Source organism: Anomalospiza imberbis, chromosome 5, assembly GCF_031753505.1.
Source record: "Anomalospiza imberbis isolate Cuckoo-Finch-1a 21T00152 chromosome 5, ASM3175350v1, whole genome shotgun sequence".
NCBI classification, from domain to species: Eukaryota; Metazoa; Chordata; class Aves; order Passeriformes; family Viduidae; genus Anomalospiza; species Anomalospiza imberbis.
Window position 1 is genome coordinate 10720249 of NC_089685.1, and position 26572 is coordinate 10746820.

The 26572-nt window shown below is 35.8% G+C and overlaps 1 protein-coding gene across 1 annotated transcript in view; it reads right to left on the reverse strand.

The window, feature by feature from the left end:
- Nucleotides 1-1251: 1251 nt before the first annotated feature.
- Nucleotides 1252-26572, reverse strand: part of GNAI1 (G protein subunit alpha i1) — a 33635-nt gene continuing 8314 nt past the window's right edge. The window contains exons 2-8 of the mRNA XM_068189591.1: nt 15238-15280; nt 15019-15160; nt 10451-10608; nt 8834-8962; nt 5695-5824; nt 4356-4509; nt 1252-3382 (exon numbers count right to left, since the gene is read on the reverse strand). Coding sequence (XP_068045692.1) covers nt 3192-3382; nt 4356-4509; nt 5695-5824; nt 8834-8962; nt 10451-10608; nt 15019-15160; nt 15238-15280 — 947 coding nt within the window. The 3' untranslated portion in view covers nt 1252-3191. The remainder of the gene's footprint in view (nt 3383-4355; nt 4510-5694; nt 5825-8833; nt 8963-10450; nt 10609-15018; nt 15161-15237; nt 15281-26572) is intronic.

The window sequence follows — 26572 nt, forward strand, 5'->3', positions numbered from 1 at the left end:
ACAGGATCTTAGTTACTAATATGAACGATAACAACTTCAAGACACATTCACACAGTAGGATAGCCAGCATCCTGGCAGGGTTTCCTTTTTGCTTGATTTGAAACAGACACTTATACTTTAATTTTCCCCAATTCTGAATGCACCAGCCACCATGCTGTTCAGCATGCTGTAGATGGATCTCTTTTGCTCCCTAAGGTTGAATGTACACTTTAAATCATGAAGGTGCTAATTGCCTACACGGAACCAGAAACAGCAATTCAACAAATCTACATTGTTCCCATACTGTGATCCTGGACCTTGTTTTAGTTAATGAGAGATTACTACATTTAGCATCAAATTAACCTCCAGATCCCATAGGTGGCATAATGAAGGCAAAGAGCAAATTTTCCAAACCACGCTTCTACAGTGTTAAGCCTCTTAAAATAACTACATGTTTAATGACAGCTGCATTTTACTGAGAGATTTCAACCACAGACGTGCACAAGACCACAGGACTGGAGAAGTCTCCACAAAGGTCTGATTTTTTTTTTTTTTACATTTGGTACATTTACAATATCCTGAAGGAATTTCTTAGGTAATGGAGAGAGCTTCTTTGTGTCATGCTAGAGAAAGCAGTTTGCCCGCACACCCTGCAAGAAGAAAGCAGAGGAATGGGAAACTGGAAGAGAACAGAGCTCAGGCTGCTGAGGGCCCAGACTGTCCCCCTTAGATAGGGGTGTACCTGCAGCATTTCCTCCATTTTCTGCAGTGCTGTGACAGAGAAGCAGGTTCCTGATGGAAGACATGTGGAGCCTTACTACAGCTGCAGTGAAACTAAGTGTATGGCTCCCACGACTACTGCATGGAAATCTTCTTGGAGCTTTTCCTAGAGAAGTGGCCTAGGCTGCCAACTTTATCTCTGGACAAAGACTGATCTACCAGTGCAGCACGTCGACAAGGAAACACCTCTGCTGGCTATGCATCAGGTCAGAAAAAACAAGATTATCTGTTGATTAGCAAGGCAAATTAGTTCACAATTTCGTTCTGTGTTAATATACAAATACTCCATAAACTACTAGTTACAAAATTCAAAAGAATTCTCCAACTGAAGGTGCTAAGAAATGTACTAATTAATTATAAAAAAAACCCTAATGCTTCTAGCACAAAGTTTTTACATTTACTCTTGACTTCCTATCTTCTCATTTTTACTACCTAGTTACCTCCACAGAATAGATGCAAAAAGATTTCCATCAGCACATTTAATGAAAAACATTTCTTTCAAGCAAGGCACAAAATTTAAATTTATTTAATTTGATTAATCCCAATTTTTGTTTTACATTAAGTACAAAAACCAGCTGGAACGTAGGTGTAAATACAATTCCACAAAGTAGTTCAATGAGATTTAAAATCATATCCAGAACCGTAAAGCACACTTAAAAGCAGCCCAGGATATACAGATTGCTTACCATAACTGCTGAAAGAGCTCATAATGTATCAACATATTTAACAACCTCCAGCAATAACTTATCTCCTTTCTAATCTTTCATTTAAAATGCATTTAGCAATTCTGTACCTAACAAAGAAAGCATTAAAGAATGAGAAAGGCAGGTAAGTTTTACTCAAGCAGAAGCCTAACTTAAACACATACACAATCAAAATTTAAACAACAGAACAATGACTTCAATATTTTGAACAATTTCTAAGAACATAAATGCTAAGATAATATAGAAAAATAGCCACAGGCTCCAAGACTTATTTACTTCTCAAAGAACTTATGGTGTACTGTAGCTGCCTGAAATATTTTAACAATTATAGAAAATTGTATCTCCAGGTTTGGTACGTTCGTGTTTTCTAGATGACAACATACATTTAAGACAACCATCAACTTATTTACAGTTACAAGCTTATTCCTTTTAAAAACTGTATGAAAAAAATCTGGTTTGGCACTATCCCTAAGGCAATGGATGATAGGTACCTAAGACAGCAAACCACATAATGAAAGCATAACCAGAAGAAAATAATCTTTAACTTATAAGAATCTGTGAAGCTATAATTAAAGAGGAAATTAAAGAATCAGCACTTCTAAGTCACTAAAACACCCTTCTCAAAACACTGAAGATTCTTGCTATATGCAACAGGAATTTGCTTTAATCTGTAAAGCCCCCTTGTCTTGTGGGGGAACCCAAACTTTCTATGGTTATTAAGTTATCCAACTAGTTTTATTACCAGAAAATAGCAAAAAGTTTAAGGAGAACATGAATTTATGTTTTAAGTAAGCAGAAAAAACATTACTCTGAAGTCCAGCCTTTGCTGTCTATTTAAAACACCCCAAAGGTAATTTTTCCATTCAATCCACTGAGTAAAGACCACAGCATCAATTTTTTTATTGATATGAAGAGTTTTAACAACTTCCTTTTTGCATTTCCATTAGCTTCAGTCATAGCTGACCCTTAAACAACAATTTCCCACTGTTGCCACATTTCCACTGCAAAGACTGCAAGCCTGGATTTCATAAACTGTGGATTTCATATAAATTTTAAAATAATCTTTGCATTTATTCTAAATTTATAAAAAGATTTTTTTTTCAAAACTTAAGGCAAAAAATAAGTTTATTGGTTATGTTTCTTTAAGTCTGAGAAGGTGAACGAGGCTGTTTAAATACCAAAAAAAGCTAATGGCATATACAGTATTACAAACAAAAATAAAGAATAAGGCAGCATGCACCCTTAAGATGAAAAGAAAATTTAATTTTACAAGATGTTTAAATAATCCAAAGGCAAAAAGTGTCTGTCTCCTCTAAGAGTATCTTCAAAAAACATGGAAATTTTAGAGGAATGTTTTAGAGGACATCAAGTTACTAAAATATTCCGTTCAACGTTTATACAAATACATTACTACAACTGTAGGTTTACATACAATCAACTGACATCTCAGTGTTAACTAATTATTTAAATTTACAAGACAAACATAAATAAAGCTGTTAAAACAGGCAAGTACAGTACTGATCTATCATTGAGCACAATGCATTTTGTACTTCTTTCAGCTTGAAAAGAATCAGATTAGAATTGTGCGAAGTCTATCTCCAAACCTAAAAATAAAATAAAAGAGAATTAAGTATATCTATGCAGGTTTTACACAGCATGGGCATATTCCAAATGTTTAAGTCCTGTTTTCAGGCATGTAATTTACCATTGAACAACCTTTGTCTGTTCTCAGAAGAGGCCACAGTCCTTAAGGTTATTTTTAATAATGACATCAGTTACAGCATCAAAAACAAACTGCACATTTTTTGTGTCTGTGGCACATGTGAAGTGAGTGTAGATTTCCTTTGTGTCTTTCCTCTTGTTCAGGTCTTCAAACTGACACTGAATGTAAGCAGCCGCTTCTTCATACGTGTTTGACCCTGGAAGAAGAAAATTGCTCAGTAAGCAGGTTTCCAACAGAGAAGAACAAGTTCCTTCCAGAGAATTATCTTTGAAGGAAGGGGTTCTTTGGAAACAGTTAACCTAAACCTGAAGAGGAGAAATTCCACACCATTGCTTTAAGATACCATTAAAAAAACCTTGGAAGGAGACCCTTTGGATGCATTTGTAATAATAAAAACTTAGCACTCAATTCAGTTCCAGGTGCAGGAATAGTCTTTCCATTTACTCCAGTGCCAGAGGAACAAGTCATTAATGACCCATCACTTTCCTAGTTTAGGATATATTGTTTCCTTCATTTAAGTTACTTGCTTTAAATTTTAATGTTTTTTAAAAGCTTTGAGGTTTTCCCACATTCAGTTAAAGACACTTGGCATACACATTTCTCTCAAGGTTTTTACCTCCAACATGCTATTTTCTGTTTGAAGTTACAGTGAAAATGATACATAAAAACACTAAGACTTGTTAAATGAATTAATGCTCTTTTGCTGTATATTGCCTGAATAAGCCACAATGTCAAAATGTATGTACACTCCCTGTTCAAAAACCTCTCACGTATCTCAGGAATTCCTACTTATATCAAAGTACCAAAGTAGTTTCTTTCTTCTTAGAAATAAGAATGGGCTAAATAAATAAGCCTGAACAGTTGCAGCAGTAACATGTAAATGCTATCAGTGGACCAGCATTATTTCACCTGGTTAAAAACACTTAAGCACTGTTTTGTAACCCATCAGAACAACCCCCATCTTAAATTTTAGGTCATATAAATATTTTAGATGCCTGAAGTTATATAACTCCTCATGATCTTTGCGTCGAATCAAAAAGCAGGTATTTTAACAAAAAAACAAAACAAAAAAAACAAGAAAAAACAAAACAAAAATCCCACCAAAAAAAAAAAACCAAAACCAACCCACCAAAAAAACAAACCCCTTGACATCTGCATCCCTCCAATACCTGCATATTCAGGATAGCAAATAGTGAGAGGACTTCTTTTGATTTTTTCTTCAAAAAGATCTTTCTTGTTCAGGAATAGAATAATAGAAGTGTCTGTGAACCATTTATTGTTGCAGATACTGTCAAACAATTTCATGCTCTCATGCATCCGATTCTGTAATTGAAAAAGAAGCCATCACTTTCTATTTTATCAGACTTCAACAGTAAAATCAGGATACATATTTTTGATTACTTACAAATGAACCAGCTACAAAACTAAGTTTTTAGCAAACAAAATCACATTTTACTGCAGGGAAATACAGAGAGGCCAAGACTAACACAAAGATCACTTCCACAAGCAGGGTTTAAGAAACTACTTTTTCTCATTTCCAGGTTTAAATTTTCAATATTTCAGAAATTTTTTGTGTGTTTTGACATTTTGCAGTACAGATATTCTACAAGAATTGCTGAATTACCTGAATTTGTCTTAACACTGATTAGATCTTCTGGAAATTGAAAATAAATTCTGCACCTAGCTGATATTCCAGAATAAGGAAGAAAGTTCTACAAAGCTAGAGAATCAAGTAAGCAGGCATTTTAACTCTTACCATAATATTTAACTCTGTAGAAAAATTATCCAACATGTAAGTACTTTGGCCAAGTTCCAGTCATTTAAGTAGCAGGATGCTAGCTATGACCTTCTTTGACACTATATTTGACTTGAAAGGTTTTCTTATTTCTCTTTCCTCCCCAAATTATATTTTATAGAAAGTTGCAGAACACAAGGAAGAGCATAAGAGTCTGTTAATGATTCACATACAGAGGTAAGCATCATTTCAGACAACTCAAGATAGTAAAATGCAGCCTGTGCACAGAGAAACAGAAGGAGTAAACTCTTGAAAAAGGAGAAAGGAGCCGAGGGTGTTGGAAAGGAAAGAGAAACATTTCTGCAACTAAGACAAGAGATTGGAGAAACACAGTTAGAAAGAAACAAAAACTGAAGACTGAGGAAGGAAAGAAAACAAAATGTAGTAGATACAGGTAAGTAAAATAATTTCTTACTATGTACTTCTAGCATCCACAGAGACTAAAATGTGTATTACTGACAATTTATGCTTCCTTTAAAACATGAAAAGCATAGCTAAAAGAATACTTATCTCTTAGTATTCCTAATGAGTATATAAGGAAATACTTTGGAACCCAAAAGCATGAATTCTATCACCATTCCACTGCGACCTTTTGCACAAACCCCATACAACTTATAAAGTAGTAATAATTCAAAAAGACCCATTTACAGCTTTCATTCAAAGCTTAGCATCTGTCCAACCACTATTCCGTTCTTCAACATTATGGTACTTGCCATTTCCTCGTCTTCAGCTAAGACCAAATCATAATCACTCAGTGCCACACAAAAAATAATTGCTGTAACACCCTCAAAACAATGAATCCACTTCTTCCGCTCTGATCTTTGGCCTCCAACATCAAACATTCTGCAAAACAGAAGTAAAAACCCGTGAATGAACTTTGGAATTTATAGCTTTCTGAATATTAATCAACAAAATCTGGAATTAGCAGCTGTGTAACTCTGAGAACAACATCTTAAAAAGAAGGCAAAAAACCCTGTATTGTGTATTTTCTCAATATACACCGCAATTTTAATAAAGCTTTGAAAGTCTTCCTATACATTTTAGAGAACATGAGAAAGTATGAGATGAGAGAGAAACAAAATCAACTGTTTACAATATTATACTTCATTACAAAATTAATTATAATCAGTATAAAATAAAAACATACAGTTAGCTTTACTAAAAAGTCTACCATAATAAAAGATACTGATCAACAATGTGGACTGTCAGTCCTGCTGAGTTTTAGCTCCTCTCTCTAAGTCAAATTACAACTTAAATCTGTTCTTCAATTGGCCACGTTTAAATGGGATGTTTTTACGAGATTATTTTAGAAGACAAAATAAGCATTATATAGTAGAAATAACCCTCACTTTCCCTGCAATAAATGCATTTTTTGAAATGCAATTATGTTTCAAATATGACACTTACTGAAGCTGACTAGTGTTTTTTATTAGCCCCCTTTCCTGTTTTCCATGAGTTGTAGGGTTGCAAGTATGGGGCAGGTAAAAAACCCTACCGATTTAATCTTAGTGCACTACACAAACACTGTAAATTGCACTTGAAGGGATTCAATTACAGTTGTTATTTTTAGATCTCTTCAAGTGTTCCAAGTTGCTAGGTTTTAATTTGAAAAAAACCCACAGTAAAAGTAAGTAGAGAAGGAAACAAATTAGAAGAAAAAGAAAGACCTTTTGCTTTCTCATGGAAAATTGTCAGAAGACCTTTAACAAGGACTTCTACTTGGGCAAACTAGTGCAGAAGTGACAATGCTTACTGCCCTTTTAATGTTCTACATTGAGATAATGCCATGTCAAAAACACTTGAAAGATAATGCCTGCTGAAAAAAGGATTCCTTAGAGGTGCTCCTTACCTTCAGAAAAATCTTTGAAGGGAAGTCTTTGGATATCACTCTATACAAATGTGAGCCAGCCACCTACAACTTAGTTCTCAAATAATTAGCAATGGCTGTACCCACAGAATATATTTTGTACTTAATAATGTACTTTGTACCGTATCTTAATAATTAATCCCTTAAATTTTAGTAATTACTTCTGTCAATTCTAATGCTATGCTTTGTAACTTTATACTGGGACCTGATTTTCCGTAAGAATTAACACTTCTACAAAAAAAGTGTTCTTTGAACATAAAAGTAGTAAATAATCAGACTCAATTTTTGGACTAGACTATAGAAACAGGATGAAGATGACTTGCTATTTGCAATTTGGATTGAACCAATAATCAAAACCATGTTAATTGCTTTATAGAGAAGGCTGAATTGAGGCCCAACCTGAAGGAATCTAAATACACACAGCAGAACTGGAAAGAAAAGAAAATGAAAGAAACTGATCCTGTGCAGCTAGTCATATTTATGTACCCTTGTCTTAGTATAATCAAGCCTTTCAGGTGTTTGGCTGATCTTAAAAGTTCATTTCAAGGTTATGTAAGAGTGTACTTCAAGCCCTCACAATAACTCATTAAGTCTATTGCCTAAGGCACAGGTGTTTGAATGTACAACATTACAGCTAAACAATTCCACAGGCCTGGCTCAAAGACACATTTTACAGAAGTATAACCATATGGTCCTTGTAACAGTCCAAATAATCCATAGAGACTGGACCCATCTACAGCAGGGAACAAGGAACATTGGAAAGTGAGAAGATGGAGAGCTCCTGAGAATACTGAAGTTTTCTATTCATGTTGGGCTAAGGACTACTCTTCTTAGGTTTGCAAGAGATTCATTACCATTTATCAGCTATTCTTTTGTGGATTAATACAAATTTTGTATTCTTAAACCCTAAAACAAAATAGATTTCCACAGTATTGATTGTCCTGAAGTATCCATATTTCAGTATTTGCCACGCATTTCCATGAAAAAAATATTTTCCACAAAGATACTTAGCAAATATATAACACAGACATGCTGAACAATTTCTGCAGAATCTAAATCCATATTTAAAGTGTGTTTTACTGAGTTTTCTTCTCATTCTTCCTCACCAGTAGGAGGTAGAGTATGCTGATGGTTAACACTATTTTGTGTTTTCACACTGAATGCTGCATGTGCATCAGGGCAAACTTTTTACAAGAGCATATTGTGAAATGACAAGGGGGATGAGTTCAAAGTGAAAGAGAGTAGGTTTAGATTAGATATTAGGAAGAAATCCTTTATTGTGAGGGTGGTGAGGCACTGGAACAAGTTATCCAGGGAAGTTATGGATACCCCACCCCTGCAAGTGTTCAAGGCCAGGTTGGATGGAGCTCTGAGCAAACTAGTCAATTGGAGGGTGTCCCTGCCCACTGCAGTGGGGTTAGAACTAGATGATCTTTAAGGTCCCTTCCAACCCAAACCATTCTCTGATTCTATGTCTTTAGACATAAAATGCTCAGAATATTATCATTATTTTCTAAATCTCGCAGCACAGAAAATGTAAGTTACATTCTTTCATCTCTAAAATACTACCTTGAAGTATAGGACATATCTGAATTCACCTCTTTGGGAAAATGGATAGTAAATCCATACAACGCCAGTAAACTCTTATAAGCTTCCAGTTCTCTAACAGAATTAAAAAGAATCCAATAGAACAGCTATTTAACATGGCAGAAAATGCAATATTTTGTTTTGAGATTTAATTTATATCAAAAGTATCCTTACAAAGCATTTTCAATATAACAAAAACATTTATTGGAGCTCCAACAACTCTCACATGCCTTCAGAAAACTCAGTCAATCACAATAATTTTTTTTTTCATAAAAAGTGGGGGGAAATAATCAAACTTGTGGTTAGACAAATTTGTTAAATTACATCATTGAATGCCATATTCTATAATTTTACAGGAACTTTGATGGACATATAACCATGCAGCATGATTTACATACTTAAAATGAAGATCCTTGAAAGTAAAGTGAGTTTCCACTATTCCTGTAGTTTTCACTCTTGTCCTGAGAACGTCCTGTTGAGTTGGAATGTAGCTGGTTTGTGCTATCCTGTCCAAGTCATTCAAGTAACTAAAGGTAAAAATAAACACCGCTTTCAGTTATTCATAAAACTGCAACAAAATAATTACAAATAATTACAGAATTTTTAAGTCTATTCATTACACTGTGCTTGAATTTTAGAAGATAGTTTTCTCTGAGACACAAGACACAGTATTCTACTCAAATTACCAAGTCTTTTCAAAATAAGCTTTTGAGACACAACGATATTTCATCCTAGATGAAAGGAAACTTAAGCAATTTATTCCATTACAAAGAATTCTTCTTTAGAAATTCCAAAATGCAAATATGGTTCCATAAATATCCATGTTATTGACACTAATTATAACTACTTCATCTTTGCAACCTACTGAACTGCAGGTTACTTTGAACCATAAACAAAGCCTGAAATCACTCTACTTGATAACAGACATGAAAAGAATAACTCAGTGTTTTGGCCAGAATTAATGTGTCTAAGAAAATGCCTAATACATAACAATTAACTTTCTACTGAGGATTCCTAATTGCACATACTTTTTTACAATTAGTATGCTTTCATTGCCAAACTCCTTGCAATGTAGGCCCTGTCCAGTGTTTCCAAAAAACTATACAGCTCTTACTTGTACTTTTCTCATAGTAAATAGGGAAGACATTGTGTTCTATCTTCTGTGTAACAAGAAGTCAACAATTTTACAGATACATTTATATGGCCAGAAGAACAGTTTTCTTATGAAACTTTAGTCACAGTTGTCTAAAACAACAAAATAGTCCACAGAAGGTTAGCACAGGACAGTATGTGAATCTCCAAATGAAGCGTTCCATATAGAAAAAAGTTCATACAACTGAGAAACAACTTCAAGCTCTACAAAATACTTCAGAATCATAAAAAATTGCACTACAAGGCAGTATCACTGCTATTGCCACTCTTTACCATCTTGTATTTCCTTCAGTGGACTCTTTTCTTTTAGTGACTTACCGTTACGTACTGCCACAGCATCTTATTTTTGCTGTCCTAGTTCCTTAATGTTTTATTCCCTTACTTAAGTGCCCTAGCATAAAGGATACATTCTAATTGTTTCTTGGCTCAACACATTTCCAACAGAGACCATTAATTAACAATGAAAACATAGTAATGTTGAAATAGGAAAAAACTCTATTACAAAAGAAGGGAGTATCCTTGGTAATACAGATAATGTAATCACATTTTCTGGACACATTCAGATACTAAAAAGGTACTTTAGTCATGCTTTTGTAATAGAAAACCTATTAAAGCACCTTAAATCAATCTTTGTCTTCTTTAAGGGAATGAAACATGACAAGTTCATAATTACAGTATGCCTTTTCCTTTCCAAACTCAAAGTTTTGCTGCAGCACTTTGACCCAAGCAGACACTGTCTTTCTCCAGTTACTTCTGTGGTTTCCATCTATGTGGGAGCAGAATTTGTCAAAACATGACACCTCATGCTGCTTTAGCTACTAGTTAGAAGGCAAAGAGAATCTTGTCTGTCACAGTGCACTTACTAGGCAGCAGAGTCATTGAGCTGGTATTCTCGAGATCTGTTGAAACAGGCTTGAACCCCGGTGTCTTTCCACAGTCTCTTGATAACTCCCGCAAGCTCTGAAGTCATAAATCCTTCTTCTGCTGCTCCAGCCAACACAAAGAGTTGACGAGCATCATCCTTTAGGATGTAAACACAGGGTGAAGAGAGAAATATTGAGAAATACAACAGAAGTATTATCACTTAAGAACTAGATTCAGCAAATGCATTACTTAACCTGGTAAATGCAAATGTAACCAAACAAAAAATGTGAAAGAAAATAATTTATTTAAGTGTTATGCATTGGATATTAATTCCCACATTTTTCAACAATGGAAAAAGACTAGTAATTGAATTTATCATTAGCTGACAAAGTTTCTGTTTATAAGTTGAGTGAAGTTTTTATAAACAGGAGTAGTAACATATGTTGTGCTCAAATCTAAAGTTAACCATATTTACTCATAAAATACCAAATACTGGATAAAATGGTTACAATACAAACTAGACTATTCAGAAGGGTAGCTGTATCTTGAACAACTGAAGAAAACACATTAAATGTTTAAATTTAATTAACTACACTACTTTGAAAGTGACAAATAATCACTTCTTCCCAAATCATGCATCAGGAATTAGAAAAACACTTTTAAAAACCTTTCCAGATAAATCAACTATAAATATCCATTGCCTCCATTATTCTACAGAGACCAGGTTCTCTTGGTAATGCAATATCAAGCAAATATCAAGATTTTTAAGAGTAAATACTGGACTTTAAAACTATATATAATAACTGGATTTGAGAGTGAGGCTAATGGAGTACAGGATGTGAATCCACCATTCCCCTTTTATCAGCATTTGACCAGTGACATCCAGCTTTGACTGAGGAACAAAACCCAGTATTTTATTTTCTGAAGTATTTCTATTATATTTAGACCTGAAAGGCACTGAAGGAAAGACAGCAGATGGGTATAGGGAAGATCCACATTAGTACTCTCCTGGGAGTAGCTGCTTGACCTTGGTTATTAGCAGAACATGATCCAATGCCAAGGTACGTCAGCCAGGAAAATCAGCTTGTAACAACTACCCACAGCAGGTACTGTTTGTCCAGTAATTAAAAGAAAGAGAACAATGAATCTGGAAAGGAGGAAGGAGAAAAGGGAGACTCAGACATGTCAGCTGGGAACTGAAAGTGTTTCAAGAAAGAGGAGGATTTTAAAAGGCAACATACAAGGTTATTCTTACAAAATCTAAGTGAAGACACATGCAAATCTGTAGAAAAATCTGTCACTTTGCTGTTCCAACACAAAGCTGTAGGAAAAAAAAAAACCATTTGCAGGATAAGCACAGAAAGTAGCAATTGTTCTAAAGATACTGTCCACTGTAGACTTAAATAATCAAAGATTGTGTGAGCTAACAGGGAAATTGTTTGGATGGATTGGGTAATACTGAATTTCAGAGGCTGAAAATGAAAGGCTGGCAGTTCAGTGAACTCAAGCCAAACTTGAAAAGATTTAAGCATATATATATATTTTAGGTATACATATGAAGAACAGGTTGATGATGTATAGTTGAAAGTGTCTTTTGAAAGCTAGAGTAGGTAGAAATCTAAAAGAGCATTCGTCAAACAAAAATACTGATTACTATACATAAACAGACCAAACTGTGGACAAACAATAAAAATTTAACACATTGTACCAAAAATTACATGTAAAACCCAGAGCTGTAAAGATCAAAGGGTTGGATTTCAGGAGCTTTAATTTGAACACTATGCCTGCATAAAAGAAACCTGAATGACAGTTCTGATCTTGAATACTTTTTGTGGATGCAAATGCAAGGATCTACAACTCACAAAAGCAGTAGATCTTTAAGAAGAGAATCTATTAAGACACACTATGGAAACAGCTTAGAAACTGATAGTTTTATCACAAAAGATGATGACATTCTATGCGTAAGATGGTTTGACTTTCATGTATCTCTACATGCTCTCAAACAGGGGAGTGAGGAAAGGGAAGGTAGAATAAGAGAATTGACTTCAGCTTTTTAAAAGGCCAAACACTGAAATGAAAAATGGTCTCTGTTACCCCATCTTCCTTTTGCGAAAATGGCAACTACCACAGACATCACAAGTGAGGCAGTATGTAATGATCAGGTTATATTTTAATTATTCATCAATGCTAGATACTTTCCTTTAGTTATATTGAAATAGGGCAACTTCCTCTACAGGTGTCACTTTTTTAACCAGATTCCATAGATAAGGTAATGTAAAATAACCAATTAAATAATCTCTCCAACTAGTGCAAATCTCACATTCAGAAAGTGGTCCATAGTCATTTGAAGCACATTCACTAAATGTTTCTCAAAACACTGTTTCTACTTAAACTGTCCTGTAGCACAAAGGAAGATAGATCAGATTTACAAATTACTTGGTGGTGTTATCTGTGGTCCCTTGATTCAATAACTTGAAAAAAGAGAACCTTCAACTCACTGCTCTACCATTAGTCTTACAACAGAAATAAGAGTATGTGATTTTCAAAGGAACCTTACCCCATTTAGAGCAAAACCATCAGAAATTTGACTCAGAAATTTAAGAAAAATAATCTGAATGTAACAGTTTATACCAAGAGTTACAATTTTGAGCTATTTTTTCTGCAAAAGACCACAAAATTAAAACAAAATTGAAAGTAATTAAGGTATGAACATCCTACTACTAACATCTAATGCTAATGTTCCTCAGCAATGTTCCTCTGAAAAAAAAATATTTGGACCACCAAGACCTGACTAAGTACGAAGGGATGGACAGCTATTTTAAGATTGTTCCTGACACAAGTCTGCCTCATCATTTATACAGCTCTCTGAAGTCGAGAAACTCAGATGACTTAAAACTGACATCATATATAACATAGCCCTCAAAATCTTCTTCTTAGTCATTTTATGTGCTAACACCTAAATTTACTCCTCCTCCGTTTTCTCTTACTACGCATTCAGTAACATAAGTCTACCATCTGCCTCTTTCCAGCATCAACTGCCAGACTCCAGAGAGGACTGCACAAACACTGAACTAACAAGTACTGAAATAGTGTCGCTTTGGAAAACTTTGGTCTCAAGGGCAGACTACAGCAAACACGAGAGCAAATGTAGAGAGGAATAACCAGTGAAATTGAAGCTTTTACTAGTTATGCTTACAACTGAAGAGACATCAGGTAGAATTAACATATGTACATAAAATAATGGCCGTTATTGACTGTCAATCAGATTTAGACTTCAGATACAACTTTATGACTCACTATACATAATTTTACAAACATCTTCATTATGACAACCATACATACTGCATTTCACAAGGTTACTGAATGAATACTGCCTAACATTTATAAATTGCTTTTCAAACAACCAATAAAATCTTGAAGACTGCCGAGAATGAAGTATCTGCATACTGTTTCTTACTTTTAAAAACCCTCCTCTCCTCCCAAACTGTAATTCCACCTTAAAGTGATGGAAAGAACTTATGACAAAATATTCCTGAATATGTTACATATACTTATGAACATATTCGTGAACAACAAAATCATTCCTCCACCTTTCCTGTGAGACAGCCACAATGTGGCAAGTTCTGGCTTCCAAAGCAGTACTGGAGAGCATTCTGCACTGCGACTGATTTCCATGGAGAGGAGATAAAAGCATACATCCTGAACCAAGTTTAACTGTTGTTCAGACTAACAACTCTGGGGATCAATTTCAGCATTGCAGAACAGACTGTACAGAGTCTTGTAATGAGAAGACAAGCAAAAAAACATAAACTGAGCACTTTACAGAGATATTCCAAACACCTCCCTGCCTGACCAGATGTGGATGTAATCAGGGTCACCATAGGTAACAGCACAAGATCAGGACTGGAGATACCAATAGGTGGGATGGCAAATAAACTCGTCAGAGATTTGCATGTGGGACATTAGATGCAATAAGATGGAAAATGTACAGAAAGCTGTGCATTTTAAAAAGCTGAGACCAGAAAAGGTCTCATTTCTTGGGAAAAATCCCAGTATTAGTATGATTAAAAAATGGGATCCCAGCAGCAGGTCCATATCCACATTTCTTTGAGCAAAATAAAGACCCTCAACACTGGAAATCAGTATGAAAGAGGATCCAACTCAGAAGCTGGCAATGTTTCAGGCACTGCTATGTCTATGACCTAATAGAGAAGTGCAGGCAGTACAGTGCAGAAGTAGCTAGATGCCTCCCTATTTAAGCAGTATTTTTTAAGCTGTCTAACTTAAATTACCTACCTAGTAGCGCACAAGTCCATACAAATAGAGATATGACTGTGGACTCCTTAAGATTCAGATGTTTAATTCTCCAAATTTCGACAGAATTCAGAAAATAGTATCTAAACCAAACAGTTGTTGTGAATCGACCCAGTGCTGACTGCTCTACAGGTCACCTTGTGTGTAAAGACCAAAGGCATTTAGTTATCAAACACTGTATCTCACAAAGATTTCTGAAGGAAAGAGTATGGATATTTCAGCTGTATGTCTGTGTGTATACTTCAATACTCACAGCCCTGATTGGATCACCAAAGTCTATCTTCAACCTCCCCATTGCTCTAATGATAGCAATAATGGACTGAATGGTGTTACTGTAGACAACAGCTTTGTACTGTTTACATTCTTCTTCTGAATAACCAGCTTCATGGATAATCCTATGGAAGAAAAAAAAAATTAATTCTCTATTCAAATTAAAAAATATTTCTCTATCACAGTATTTCACCACACTTACTTCATTTGCTTGACAATTGTGCTTTTCCCCGATTCACCAGCTCCTGAAAAATAAATGTGTGAAAATTCACCATTAGGCTTTTACTAATCTTTGAAAATACATTTTGATTCTATGCTTCATGTATCTAACCAATATAAAAAACTCCAACAGGTTACAACATGTTAAACATGTTGCAAATTGATTTTTAATATAAAAATGCACCTTCATCTGGAAATTTCAAAATCAAGCCATTTTAAGAACAAATCTCATTTCTAAAAAGTCTTTTCTTTTCCAGAAATGAGCATAATCTTTACATAGTCTGCTGGTGCTTCTAATGCGAACAGGCAGTAAGTTGCTAAGCTGCAAAGGGACCTAAAGCTTAATTCCTCCATCTTTTCAATCAAAACTTAACCAAAATCCATCCTTCACATTGTATTAATGGTATTCCAAAGTTGCAAATGAACACCTTAAAATTCTTCAAGGCTTTAGTCCTTGTAACTGTCTTTTGACCCTTGCATGAATAAACCAACAGTCAGCCTACTTTTTGTTGGAACAGATGGCATGAGGTTTGCCAGTCAACCTGATATCATTTTAAGTGCTTAACAACAAAACAAAACAAAAAGCTATGGTAAAATGCAAAGCTTAGAAAAACAGTATCTGTCAACAGACAGGGGAAAAGATGCAGTTTTTGCTGTCTCAACAATCTATCTTTAGCCTGCTTCTTACTCTAAAAAATATGTGGAACTCTTATAGCTGCGGTCTAATCCCTTTAGACAGCAAACTCCCAGTTTTTCTGTGATTTGTGCTGAATTCTCCCTCTCTTCTCAATATAGCTTTGCAGAAGTGAGTACAATCTTCATACAGTCTACAGGTATTTCTAATGCAAAGAGATCACCCATTGTCCAATTCCAGTATAACCAAAGAAAACTCTAACCACAGAAAGGCACTGATAAAGGCTGTATTTATTTGTCTCCAAAAGAAGGGCAAGAACCTGATGCATGACAATCAACCTCATCTTGGAAAAAATAAAGGTTATTGAGACTTGCCAACACAGGCTTACAAAGTACAAACTGCCCTTAGCAGGTTTTCATAAATAAACAGGTGGGTTTCGGGGTGAAGGACACTAACAGATGTAATTTACTTTGACTCTATTAAGACTTCCAATGCCACCTTCCATGGCAGCCCTTGTACCAAGCTGAACAATTACCAACTCCAGGGTGTCTGAAAATCTGCCTAGACAGCTACACTTAAAGGCTTGTGTCAGTGGTTCAAAAATCTAACTGGAAGGTGTTTAGTCAGTCTCCAGGAGACAACACTGGGCTAGCACAGTTTAGCATCTTCACCAATTACCTGAAAGTAAAGATAGAATGCATTGACATCATGGTTGCAGCTGACATGAGCCCAGGAGGCCAGGAAGTGATTGCCAGTGTTAGATAACAGAAGTGCTACTCAGAGGGTCTCCTCAACACACTAGAGGACTGAGCTGAGGAATCTCAGAACATAAACAATTGTGAAGTCCTGCAAGTGGCACAGAATAACACATCCAATATATTGGATTTGGGACTAATGGGTTAGGAAACTGTGGTGCTCAAGAAACTGAAGAGTCAGCAGTGGGGCCTTGTGGGTTAGGGTTAAGGTCAATCACATTCCAGGCTGCTGCACTGGGTCTGTCTGGGACAAACTCTCTTCACAGCAGTCCTTATGGTGCTGCACTTCAGGTTTGTAACTAAACCAGTTCTGGTAACACTGATTAGTAAGAGAAGTGATGGTTCTCTTGTAGCTGAAAAATGCATGCACAGCATTAAGGCATTTTCTCTTTTCCACCATGTCCCCAGCCCTAGTGAGTTGGCTGGGTATAGACAAGACCTTGAGAAGAGACACAGCCAGGACAGCTGACCTAAATCAACCAAAGGCATATTACATACAAGAATGCCATGCTCAGCAGTAAAAACTCAGGGAAGGAAGGAAGGAAGAGGGGTAGTAATTTCTTGTTACAGTGTTTGTCTGAAGCTTTTTTTGTTATAACCTTTGCAAGTGTGGTTATAGTGAAGGGTCTGGGACATAATTCATACAAAGAGCAGCTAAGGGAACTGGGCTTTTTTAGCCTGCAGAACAAGAGGCTCAGATGAGACCTCAACACTCTCTACAACCACCTTAAAAGAGGTTTTAGCCAGGTAGGGTCAGTATCTTCTCACAGGTAACAAGTGATAGGACAATAGTAAATGGCCTCAGGTTGCACCAGGAGAGGTTAAGACTGGCTATTAGGAAAAATGTCTTTATCAAAAGAATTATAAAGCATTGAAACAGGCTGTCCAGGGAACTGGTGGAGTCACCATCCCTGGAGGTATTAAAAAACTATCTCTGGAACCTGGGAACATGGTTTAGTGGTGGGCTTGGCAGTGCTGGGTTAATGGCTGGACACGATGACATTATGAGCTTTTTCTAAACTAAATGATTCTGTGATTCTTTCCACACATCCATTATGCATGCCAAGGCCCTGCTTTCCAGGAAGTGACCGAACAACTGCCGCCCAGTAAGAAGGAAGAATTCATTCTGCTCTTTGCTCTGCTAGTGTGTACAAGCCATTGTTTTCCCTCTTAAAACATCATCTTGATCCATGTATCTTCTATTTTTTCCTTATTCCAAGGGAGAGGAGAGTGATCACACAGCTGTGTGGGTGTTTGGGTTGACCGTAGCCAACAGCTTTTACCGCTGCAGCGGCAACAGCGCAGACAATGCAAAGGATTCTGTTCTTCCCCAGCACTCAGTAAATGAGAGAGACAAAAAACAGTTGAAGGTCACTTAGATTTTTAGAGGGCACATGACATTCAAGGAAAAGCTACAAGGAACTGGGCATTTCAATCCTAGAAAGATTGGTGTGGGGAGAAGGTTGGATGTCTGTATATTTCTGTCCTTTCCATAACACCCACTTAAGACAGCTTAAAGCAGAAGTAAGCTTGTCAGACCTACACAACAAAGAGATATGATGCAATTAAGAACCTCTAGCACAGCCAATTTCAGACAGATAGGAGAAGGAGGTGGAGGGAACTTGTTCAATGAAGAGGTTGTACTGCCCACAGACAAAGTAGAAACTCAGCCTTGGAGATCTTCAAGATTCAACTGGACAAGGCTCTGAGAAACCTTATCTATTTTGATAGGTCTAAACTAGATGACCAAGGCCTGAACTAGATGACCTCTAAGAGGTTTCTTCCAACTCAAGTATTTCATTGCTGTAGAACAGTGTATTTCTATGCTTAAATACTAAAAATTGATGCTTTCAGGATATTCCTCTTATTAAACCAAATATGTAGCTTCAGGACAGGCTCAGCCCAATTCAAGATTGGCTGCCAAAGGTTGTCCCACCTTCTCCCACTGCTACTGATGTAGTTACACCTCTCTTCCTCCAACACCACAGAATGAGTGCTGGAACCTAGAGGAGACATTGAGCTCAGAAGAATAAAGCAGGCCTGTCAGCATCAATCTAGATTGCTTAATGCCATCTTTAGCTCATGTCAAAGCAAAAGACTTAGTTCTTTATAAATCTGCAAGTTGCTTTATACAGCAGCAATAGTTGTCAAGAATCTGAGAATCTGGTCATGGAAGTACATTAATATAAACAGAAATCAGACACCAGTACAAAAGTCAGCTGTTATTTAGACACCTGAAGCATTTATAAACCAAATAATCTCAAAATAGCTAATTATGCACTTAAGCACAAAAGGTGACAATTTTCAAGATTAGCTTTATTAATAAAATTACTATAATTTGCTTTGGATTAATATTTTTATTCAAATAATTTGAAGATGGTATATTCCTTACATTCAACAGCAATTGGAGATATTAAGAAATATACTACAGCATTTAATTTACAGAACCTCATAAAATGTTCTGTTAAAAATTTATCACATTTGACTAACCAAGAATGTCAGTATCAGGGCTAGTTATGGTATGAATTTTTTTTTTTTGTCATATACTTTGTACTCCATTTTTGTCATACTCTTTGTACTCCATTTTTGAGTCAGATATGTATGTTTCTCTATGGTGTTAGAATTCACATGTACCAAATACCTACAATTACCATAAAAGCTTTCTCAGGAACATAACCACAAACACCCATAATACATGTAAAGAATAATTAAGTCATTTATTACAGAGTACCTAACATCAGCAGTGAGTTCCCGGAAGGTGCATTCCCCTATGTTATTTAATGGAAAACAGAAATGGTTGTTTGGTTTGGGTTTTTCCTTTAACTGCACACTGAAATGACTGCAGCATTCCTAATAATCTTTGCAAAGTAGACAGGAAAATTTCACCTTACTCATTGTACCGTACTGAAAGGAAATTCATTATTTTTGCACTCCTGAATGCAGAACTCTGCCAGGTTTTCTGACAGATATACTTTCTAAAATTCCTTCCTTTATCTCAGCATAAATAAGTTGCCCATACAGCAAAATGAGAATTAACTCTGGTTTAGAAAGTTTTAGACAGAAGCAAGCAGTATTAAATATTACATGTGACAGCTGCATGTAAAATGTCAGAGCTAGCTATACTGTCACAACCAAACACCACCTAAATTTAGACAGACTTGACTGAATATTCCTCAAGCATCTAATAAATGGTGCTATTTATTGCTTGCTATTTAAGTGTGATACTTGATTTTAGATCACTACTGTCAATAATTTGAACAGTCTTACTGGCTCTGTTACTATTTATTTATAACAAAAATATTATTTAAAAGACATGACAATTCTGCTTAGACTAGAAGAACAGCAGCATGTTATTTCTGAATTTAAAAGAGTAGTAGGCTTTTTGTGTTTACTTTCAAATGGAAATTTAAGTTAACTGTTAGGTCATTACATTAATGGAAGTTTTAATAACTGATTAGTCCTTTCTTCCTCTTGCACACTTTATGTCCTTCATGTGCTCCTCAAAAAGACAGCAACACAATCTACACAAATCTAATTTAAAGAATTTTAAAACTTTTGTTGACATATTTGAGTAAGAATATAACTTGAATTAAACCTAATACTCTTCTTACACCTGCTTGCCAGAAAGCAGGTAGATCCTTATGTTTCATTACACAGACTGCCAAAGTATGGGAGCAAAGCACATGCAACTTAAATAGCAAAATTTCACATTATCCCCATAGATTCTACTATAATCTGAAGGGTCATCTGCATCAAAGTTTAATACTCAGACACGTCATTATTTCCCAGCTAGTATTGTGCTATCCAAAGCAGTGTGTGCCTGGATCCAGCATGAATTCTGACAGCACTCCATGAATTCAGAGCCAACACATAAACTCAGGCCTGTGACCAACCCTACCGCACCACCCGCAGTACACGGAAGCTGACACACAGCTAAAGAAGAGGAGCTAAGCTCATATTATGATTTTTCTTTTAAGGCCAGCTCCCTACTTTGGAAACAGAAAAAAAAAAATCAAAGCATCTTCATGTTAAAAAAAAAAAAAACCCCAAACAATCAAAAAGCCATTTAACAGATCAGTCTCAATGAATCTTCCCCTTGAAGGACTAAGTAAGACAAGCAGAGCTCAAATAAATTTAAGAAACAGCTAAAGCATTATTTGATTCTCCAAGCTGTGAATTGGTCAATTCCAAAAAGAAATTTAAAAAAAAAATTAAAAGACTGGGTCCGACTTGATCTTAAGCTTTTTTTCCAACCTAAATGATTTTATCACCCCATGACTCATTACTATGAAATTGTAGCAAACACCATCTTAAATTGAACATTCTTTCTAAATGGAGCAAATCTGTGTTTAAAATTAATTGAAACATTTAATAATTTGATTAAAATTAACAGGTAAGCAAAAATGTTACTTTAAACTACTTAAAACGTCTCATGACTTATTATCCCACACACTGCCTACATAGGAAGCATTCCAGAACTACTAATTTCTGGAACAAATGTTTTATGCACCCGTGTACCAAAACGAAGGGCTGAGATCTTCACAGTAACATTTCTAACTTGCAACACATTAGCTAATTGGTTACTGAAGAAAAGTAAAAAGCAAGGCAAACTTCAAGTTCACAGTATCCCTCTTTGAACAAAATCCACTCTCAAGTACAACCATTTCTAATAGAATAAATATAGTCCTCGTAATACTAAGAGAAAGAAATGCAGACTAAATTAAAATAACTTAGGAATTAGATAAAAACTAAAGAGAAAAATTGGGACGGCTTTGAAATAACACCAAATAAGTCAGACTAAGGAGCAGAACCCACAAAAAAAAAGTAGAACAGCCTTGTATGTTGCCAGAAGAGAGTTCAAGTATGGACAAAAGTAATTAATTTAAAGCTTTCAACAGATGTTTGCCAGCTTTTCAGCCTGTAGAATAGGACACTCAGACCAGACTGACTTAAGAATAAAGAAACATGTGAAATTTAAAATAAAATACACAGACTTGTAAATTTTTGGATTCAGGTACTGCAAAGTTCTCTCTTCACAACTTTCTTATCCAATTCTGTCAGACACTTGAATTTCACAGAAGAAAGCACAAGCTGAATGGTGCCTGTTTCTCAGCTGCCACTGGTCACAGCACAAGCTAAATACCCAGTGATTTCTACTCTTTCTGCTATGGGGTCAGTAATCTCTTACAAAATCATGTAAGAGATACAAAATCATGAGATCAAAATTAGAATGCAAGCTGCTAATCAGTGTTACTATACTCAAAATACATCAATGCTAGTACAAGAAACCCACAGTGGAAACTTTGCTACAACACACTCTGGACAGGTTGAACACCAAATGAAACATTCTCCAAAACCCACACTGCTCTGCCTGAATTTTCTTATTTTGTCCACTCCCCCTTTGTGAAGTCACCCAACAGTAACAGTTATCTACCACCATTTATTCTGGGGCAGCTGCTAGCCCTCACAGTTTATGTCTCTTTTCCCCTTCACATCTGTTTTCATACAGTCAACCAAAGGCAGATAGTACTCATTACTCCTAAGGTGGCATTAGTCTTGGAATTTCCACAGCTACTGTAATTTGAACGTGCCAGGAATCTTTCACTGAATTAAGAATCTGTATGATTAGTATCTGGCAGAAAATATTTCAGTGAATTAGCCATGTAGTAATAGAGTGAATCCCAGATTACGCCACTGATTTAAACCAGAGAAGTGACAGATTCTAAAATTATGGCACTGACTCGGATAAAAGAACTGAGATAATTCTCAAGGTTTCAGTAGCTGCATGCTTAGCCCTACAGAAGCAATACCATTTACACCCATACGCCACTGTCACTTTTGTAAATTCCCTAAGAAATCAAAAATTAATTACAACTAATTATTTATTTCCTAGATCTTCAGTATTGCTCTTATTAGATGTTTGAAATCGACTGTATACAATAAAATAGTCAATCTATTATACATAAAACATAATTTAAGAAAACTGTTAAGATAAAATGTCATCTCAAGAAGTAATAAACTCATGGTAGCATCCTGTATGTTTATTCAGATCTAGATATCTAATAGACTGCTCTGAGTTTCTTAAATTGGTATTTAGACTGTTACTAGAGCAAACACATAAGCAAGTGATAAAGACTGTTAATTAGTTTAGTATTGGAACAACAAGGAGAGAATATGGGTTTACATTCAATATAACCCCTGGAACTCAATGAAATCTAAAAATAAATCTTATGGTGAAACAAGGAGGGCACAAGACTCCATTTTGCAAACCTTAAGGTAACTTCTATTCACATCTTTAGAAGTATGAATTGAGTTTTTAGCTACTTGCAATCTTCAATTAGTGCTTCATATCTTTTTATGACAAAGTGTTATGAAGTGTTCTTTTTGCTTAGAATTCAATCATGTGATAAGCAGACATCTAGCAGAAATTACGTGCAATTTTATGTACCATACAAAATTAAATGCGTGCAGCTTTTGAATACAAATTCTACCTAGCTCTTCAAAAACATTTCTATATTCCTTAGCTGTTTCAAATTACTAGCTACTGCTACATAGTAGGAACCCTTTAATCATTATGTGCATCACTTATACCATAACTGCACTGGGGAGTCATCTCACTCTAAAGGAGAGCACCAGTACAATGTCAAGTGTCACATTTCAGAAACTTTGTGAAACATTCAAAAGGAAATGTGGTACCTTGGAATTGAAGCTACTTAAAAAAGATGTATCTGTTCAGAATATACAAATCTCTTAAACACCAGTATCACTGTCTTAGACAGGGACAGTGCCATTGAAGTTTTTCCTTCACTTAAGACAGAGGCATACCTTTCTTCGTGCAAAGTGCCAAACTCAGCAGGACCGTGACAAGCTGAGAATCAAAGGCTTGGAAATAAACCTCTCACTTATGCCAGAAATTAAATACAGGTGCTAATGCATCTTTGGTGATGAAAACCACTTGGTAATCATGCTTGCTGCCTGACAACTACATGGCATATCACCAGCAGCTAAACATTTGTGGCTTCAGGTTTATCTAAGATGTCAATACTGACACCAGCTTGGTAAGATTTGCAGTTGGCTACTCAAATGTATCAAAGGCCAGCATCCACACTACCGTCATCTAAAATACTTGGAAATCTCTTCAAAATTCAAAGCCCAAAAACTTGTTAGTATTTTGAATGGAACTTCTATATAGCAAGCAACTATCTGCTCTGCAAAACTGAAGTAACATTTAAATTTGCTACTTAAAAAAAATCAAGTGGCTTCTTCCATACAAAGTAGTATGCTCAGAAACAATTAATACATAATTTAAAATCATGGTATGAAAGAATATGATTAAACACCTTCTTGAATATGAGCTTCAGTGGTTGTTGTATGTAAGCCCAATCTAGGAGATAAATGCTGACTGTTCCAACAGAAAGAACGAAGTCCTTTACTCTTACAATGTCTATCAAGAGAGTTACCATCAATTCCTGTCAACAGAGTACAGCATGCCTCATCCAGACTTTCAAATATATATCTAATAAACCTTCCAAAAATCCACAATGCCTTGATATTGCTCTCCACAGTGTGGTTGGCCTTCATGGCCTTTTACAGTGCACCACGCTATAAATACAGTGTGCAAAGATGGCAGGTTCAGAGACACCAGAGCAAACTTACTAAGCAAGCTGTCATTAATCACAACCAAAAATGCTTTATAAAAAATTCTCCTCTGCAACAAAGGTGTACTTTATGGAGGTTGTCCTGACAGAGAGATACAACAAAAGAACTTGGAATAACAACATATTTTTATTGCAGGCCCCACTTCCAATTCAAAACAACACTACTGATCTATCTACAGTTTTGACAGAACCTACTGTCCCAGCTACCTCCTATTACTATGTAACTTCACAGAGTTGGGACAATCAGAAAACTGTGTACATTTCTAGTAAAACAGGAAAAAGATCTCTCACATAAATCTCAGCTGATTTTATTCAAAGCTCTACTGGTTACGTAACACCAAGGCATTCATTGCAAATGTGATAAATGGGTATTGTCAAAGTTTATACCAGGGATAATGCAATTACATTAAAAGCTGTCCCATTATTGTAAGAAAACAAAGCAATAAACTTCATTTCATGTAAATTTTCAGTATTCATCCACACCTAACTAAGGAGTTTTTCATCCCGCAGCTCAAGGACTAAGACCTACAAAAATAAGGGGAATAAGCATATTGATAGTTGACCTAAATTCACTTCAATGTCACCAGCTCCACCAGAACTTGGATGGACTTTAAGTGACAGAGATTAAAATGGAAAAAGATCCTAGATACCAGTAAACAATTTATTTCAAATACAAACATTTTCATAACTCTTATTTGTTTTTGAAGCAAGAAAGAAAATTCAGGAGCATAGTCCACCTTATTTTTTGTTACATGCACATTCATTTTGCACACAAAACCGCCCTGATGTAGAGTGAACAGTACTTAAAAAACACAGCTTTTTTGGGGTTATGTTCTTGTTTAAACAGAATTTGTATTTAACCAGTCTCATATTATACTGAGACAGCTTTGAAGTATATAAAAATTTCAACCCCCCCCAAGACACAATTACACCCAATAATCCCAGAAGCAAGGACTAAGACCGACACCTACATAAATAGATGTTAGGCTTCAAACAAGTATGTAATCAAAGGCTGATCTAACCTAACCCCTAATGCTTTTATGTTCCAGAACAGCAGATAGAGAAAATAATATATATAGACCCTCATCTAGGAATTAGATGACAGCTTTTGCTAGCCAACACTGCAGCCCTAAAACATATTAGAAGGGATCCATGTCAACGATTTAAGAGCTTTATGCTTAAGCATTTATATGCTTTAGAAAGAATACAACTGTTTTGCCAAGAGTTTGCCAAGATTTATTAAGGATCTGCATAAAGCTGATAAATCCACTTTCAAAAAGCTTCAAGAAAAATTTAATGCAACAAGAATACAGTCAACACTTCAATGAGACTTCACAACTTATTTAACTTTCAACTTATTATTACTGTATAAAACATTACTAGCAGACATAAAATCACCAAGATTCAAAGTAACATTTCTTGAAATAAAATCTATAAATACTCAGAAAAAATTGTCTGGTTTACTCCTAATTTGTTTATTACAAGACCCATATCTCCAGTAATAGCAAGTTGTAAAATTGCATTCCAATACTGCATTCACCCTGTATTCTATTTTAACATTACTAAGACTTCACTGTTGCCTCCATTCTCTTCTCTACTGTTTGGAAACTGGGCTGGCAGTTCTTCACTACCACTACTTCTTCACTTCTTGCCCACTACCATCTTGCATTCTTCACCAAGAAGTGTTAGGCAGAAGATGATTCCTCCTAGTCAAGCCTACAACCTACAAAATAGAAAAGCATGAAGAAGCACAGATCTGATGCTCCCTGGATTTGGAATGAAAAGAAACTCCTACCTCTAGCTGGCAAGCAGCACATTCCTTAATGGGGGGCTGTTTCTAGCTCCTATTGTAGCAAAGAAGTCTTCAAAAAGTGGGGTTTGATTGGAGTTTAACATGTCTACCAAGTGGAACTTGCGTGTCCTGCAAATTTCACATTATTCCTAATCCAATTCTACAGTGAACTGTGACACAGAAATACAGAAATTGAAAGCATCCTATTCTGCATCCATTTTCCCCTCCACCTGCTACTCTGCATTTCCAGCACTCCATCTGGATTCAGCACACATGTCTGCTCCTCATTATGCTTTTAGTCAGGTCCTCATCAGACCATTATGAAATACCAGTTGAATTGACCACTCTAGCAGCAAACTAAGTCTAATCAGGACAGCCAGCTTGACTACTCAACCAGCAAAAAAAGTGAATTAAAAATTTAAAAGTGACAGGGAGAGGGCAAAGCTATTCAGCCAGATGCTGCAAGAGTGCTTTCCTTT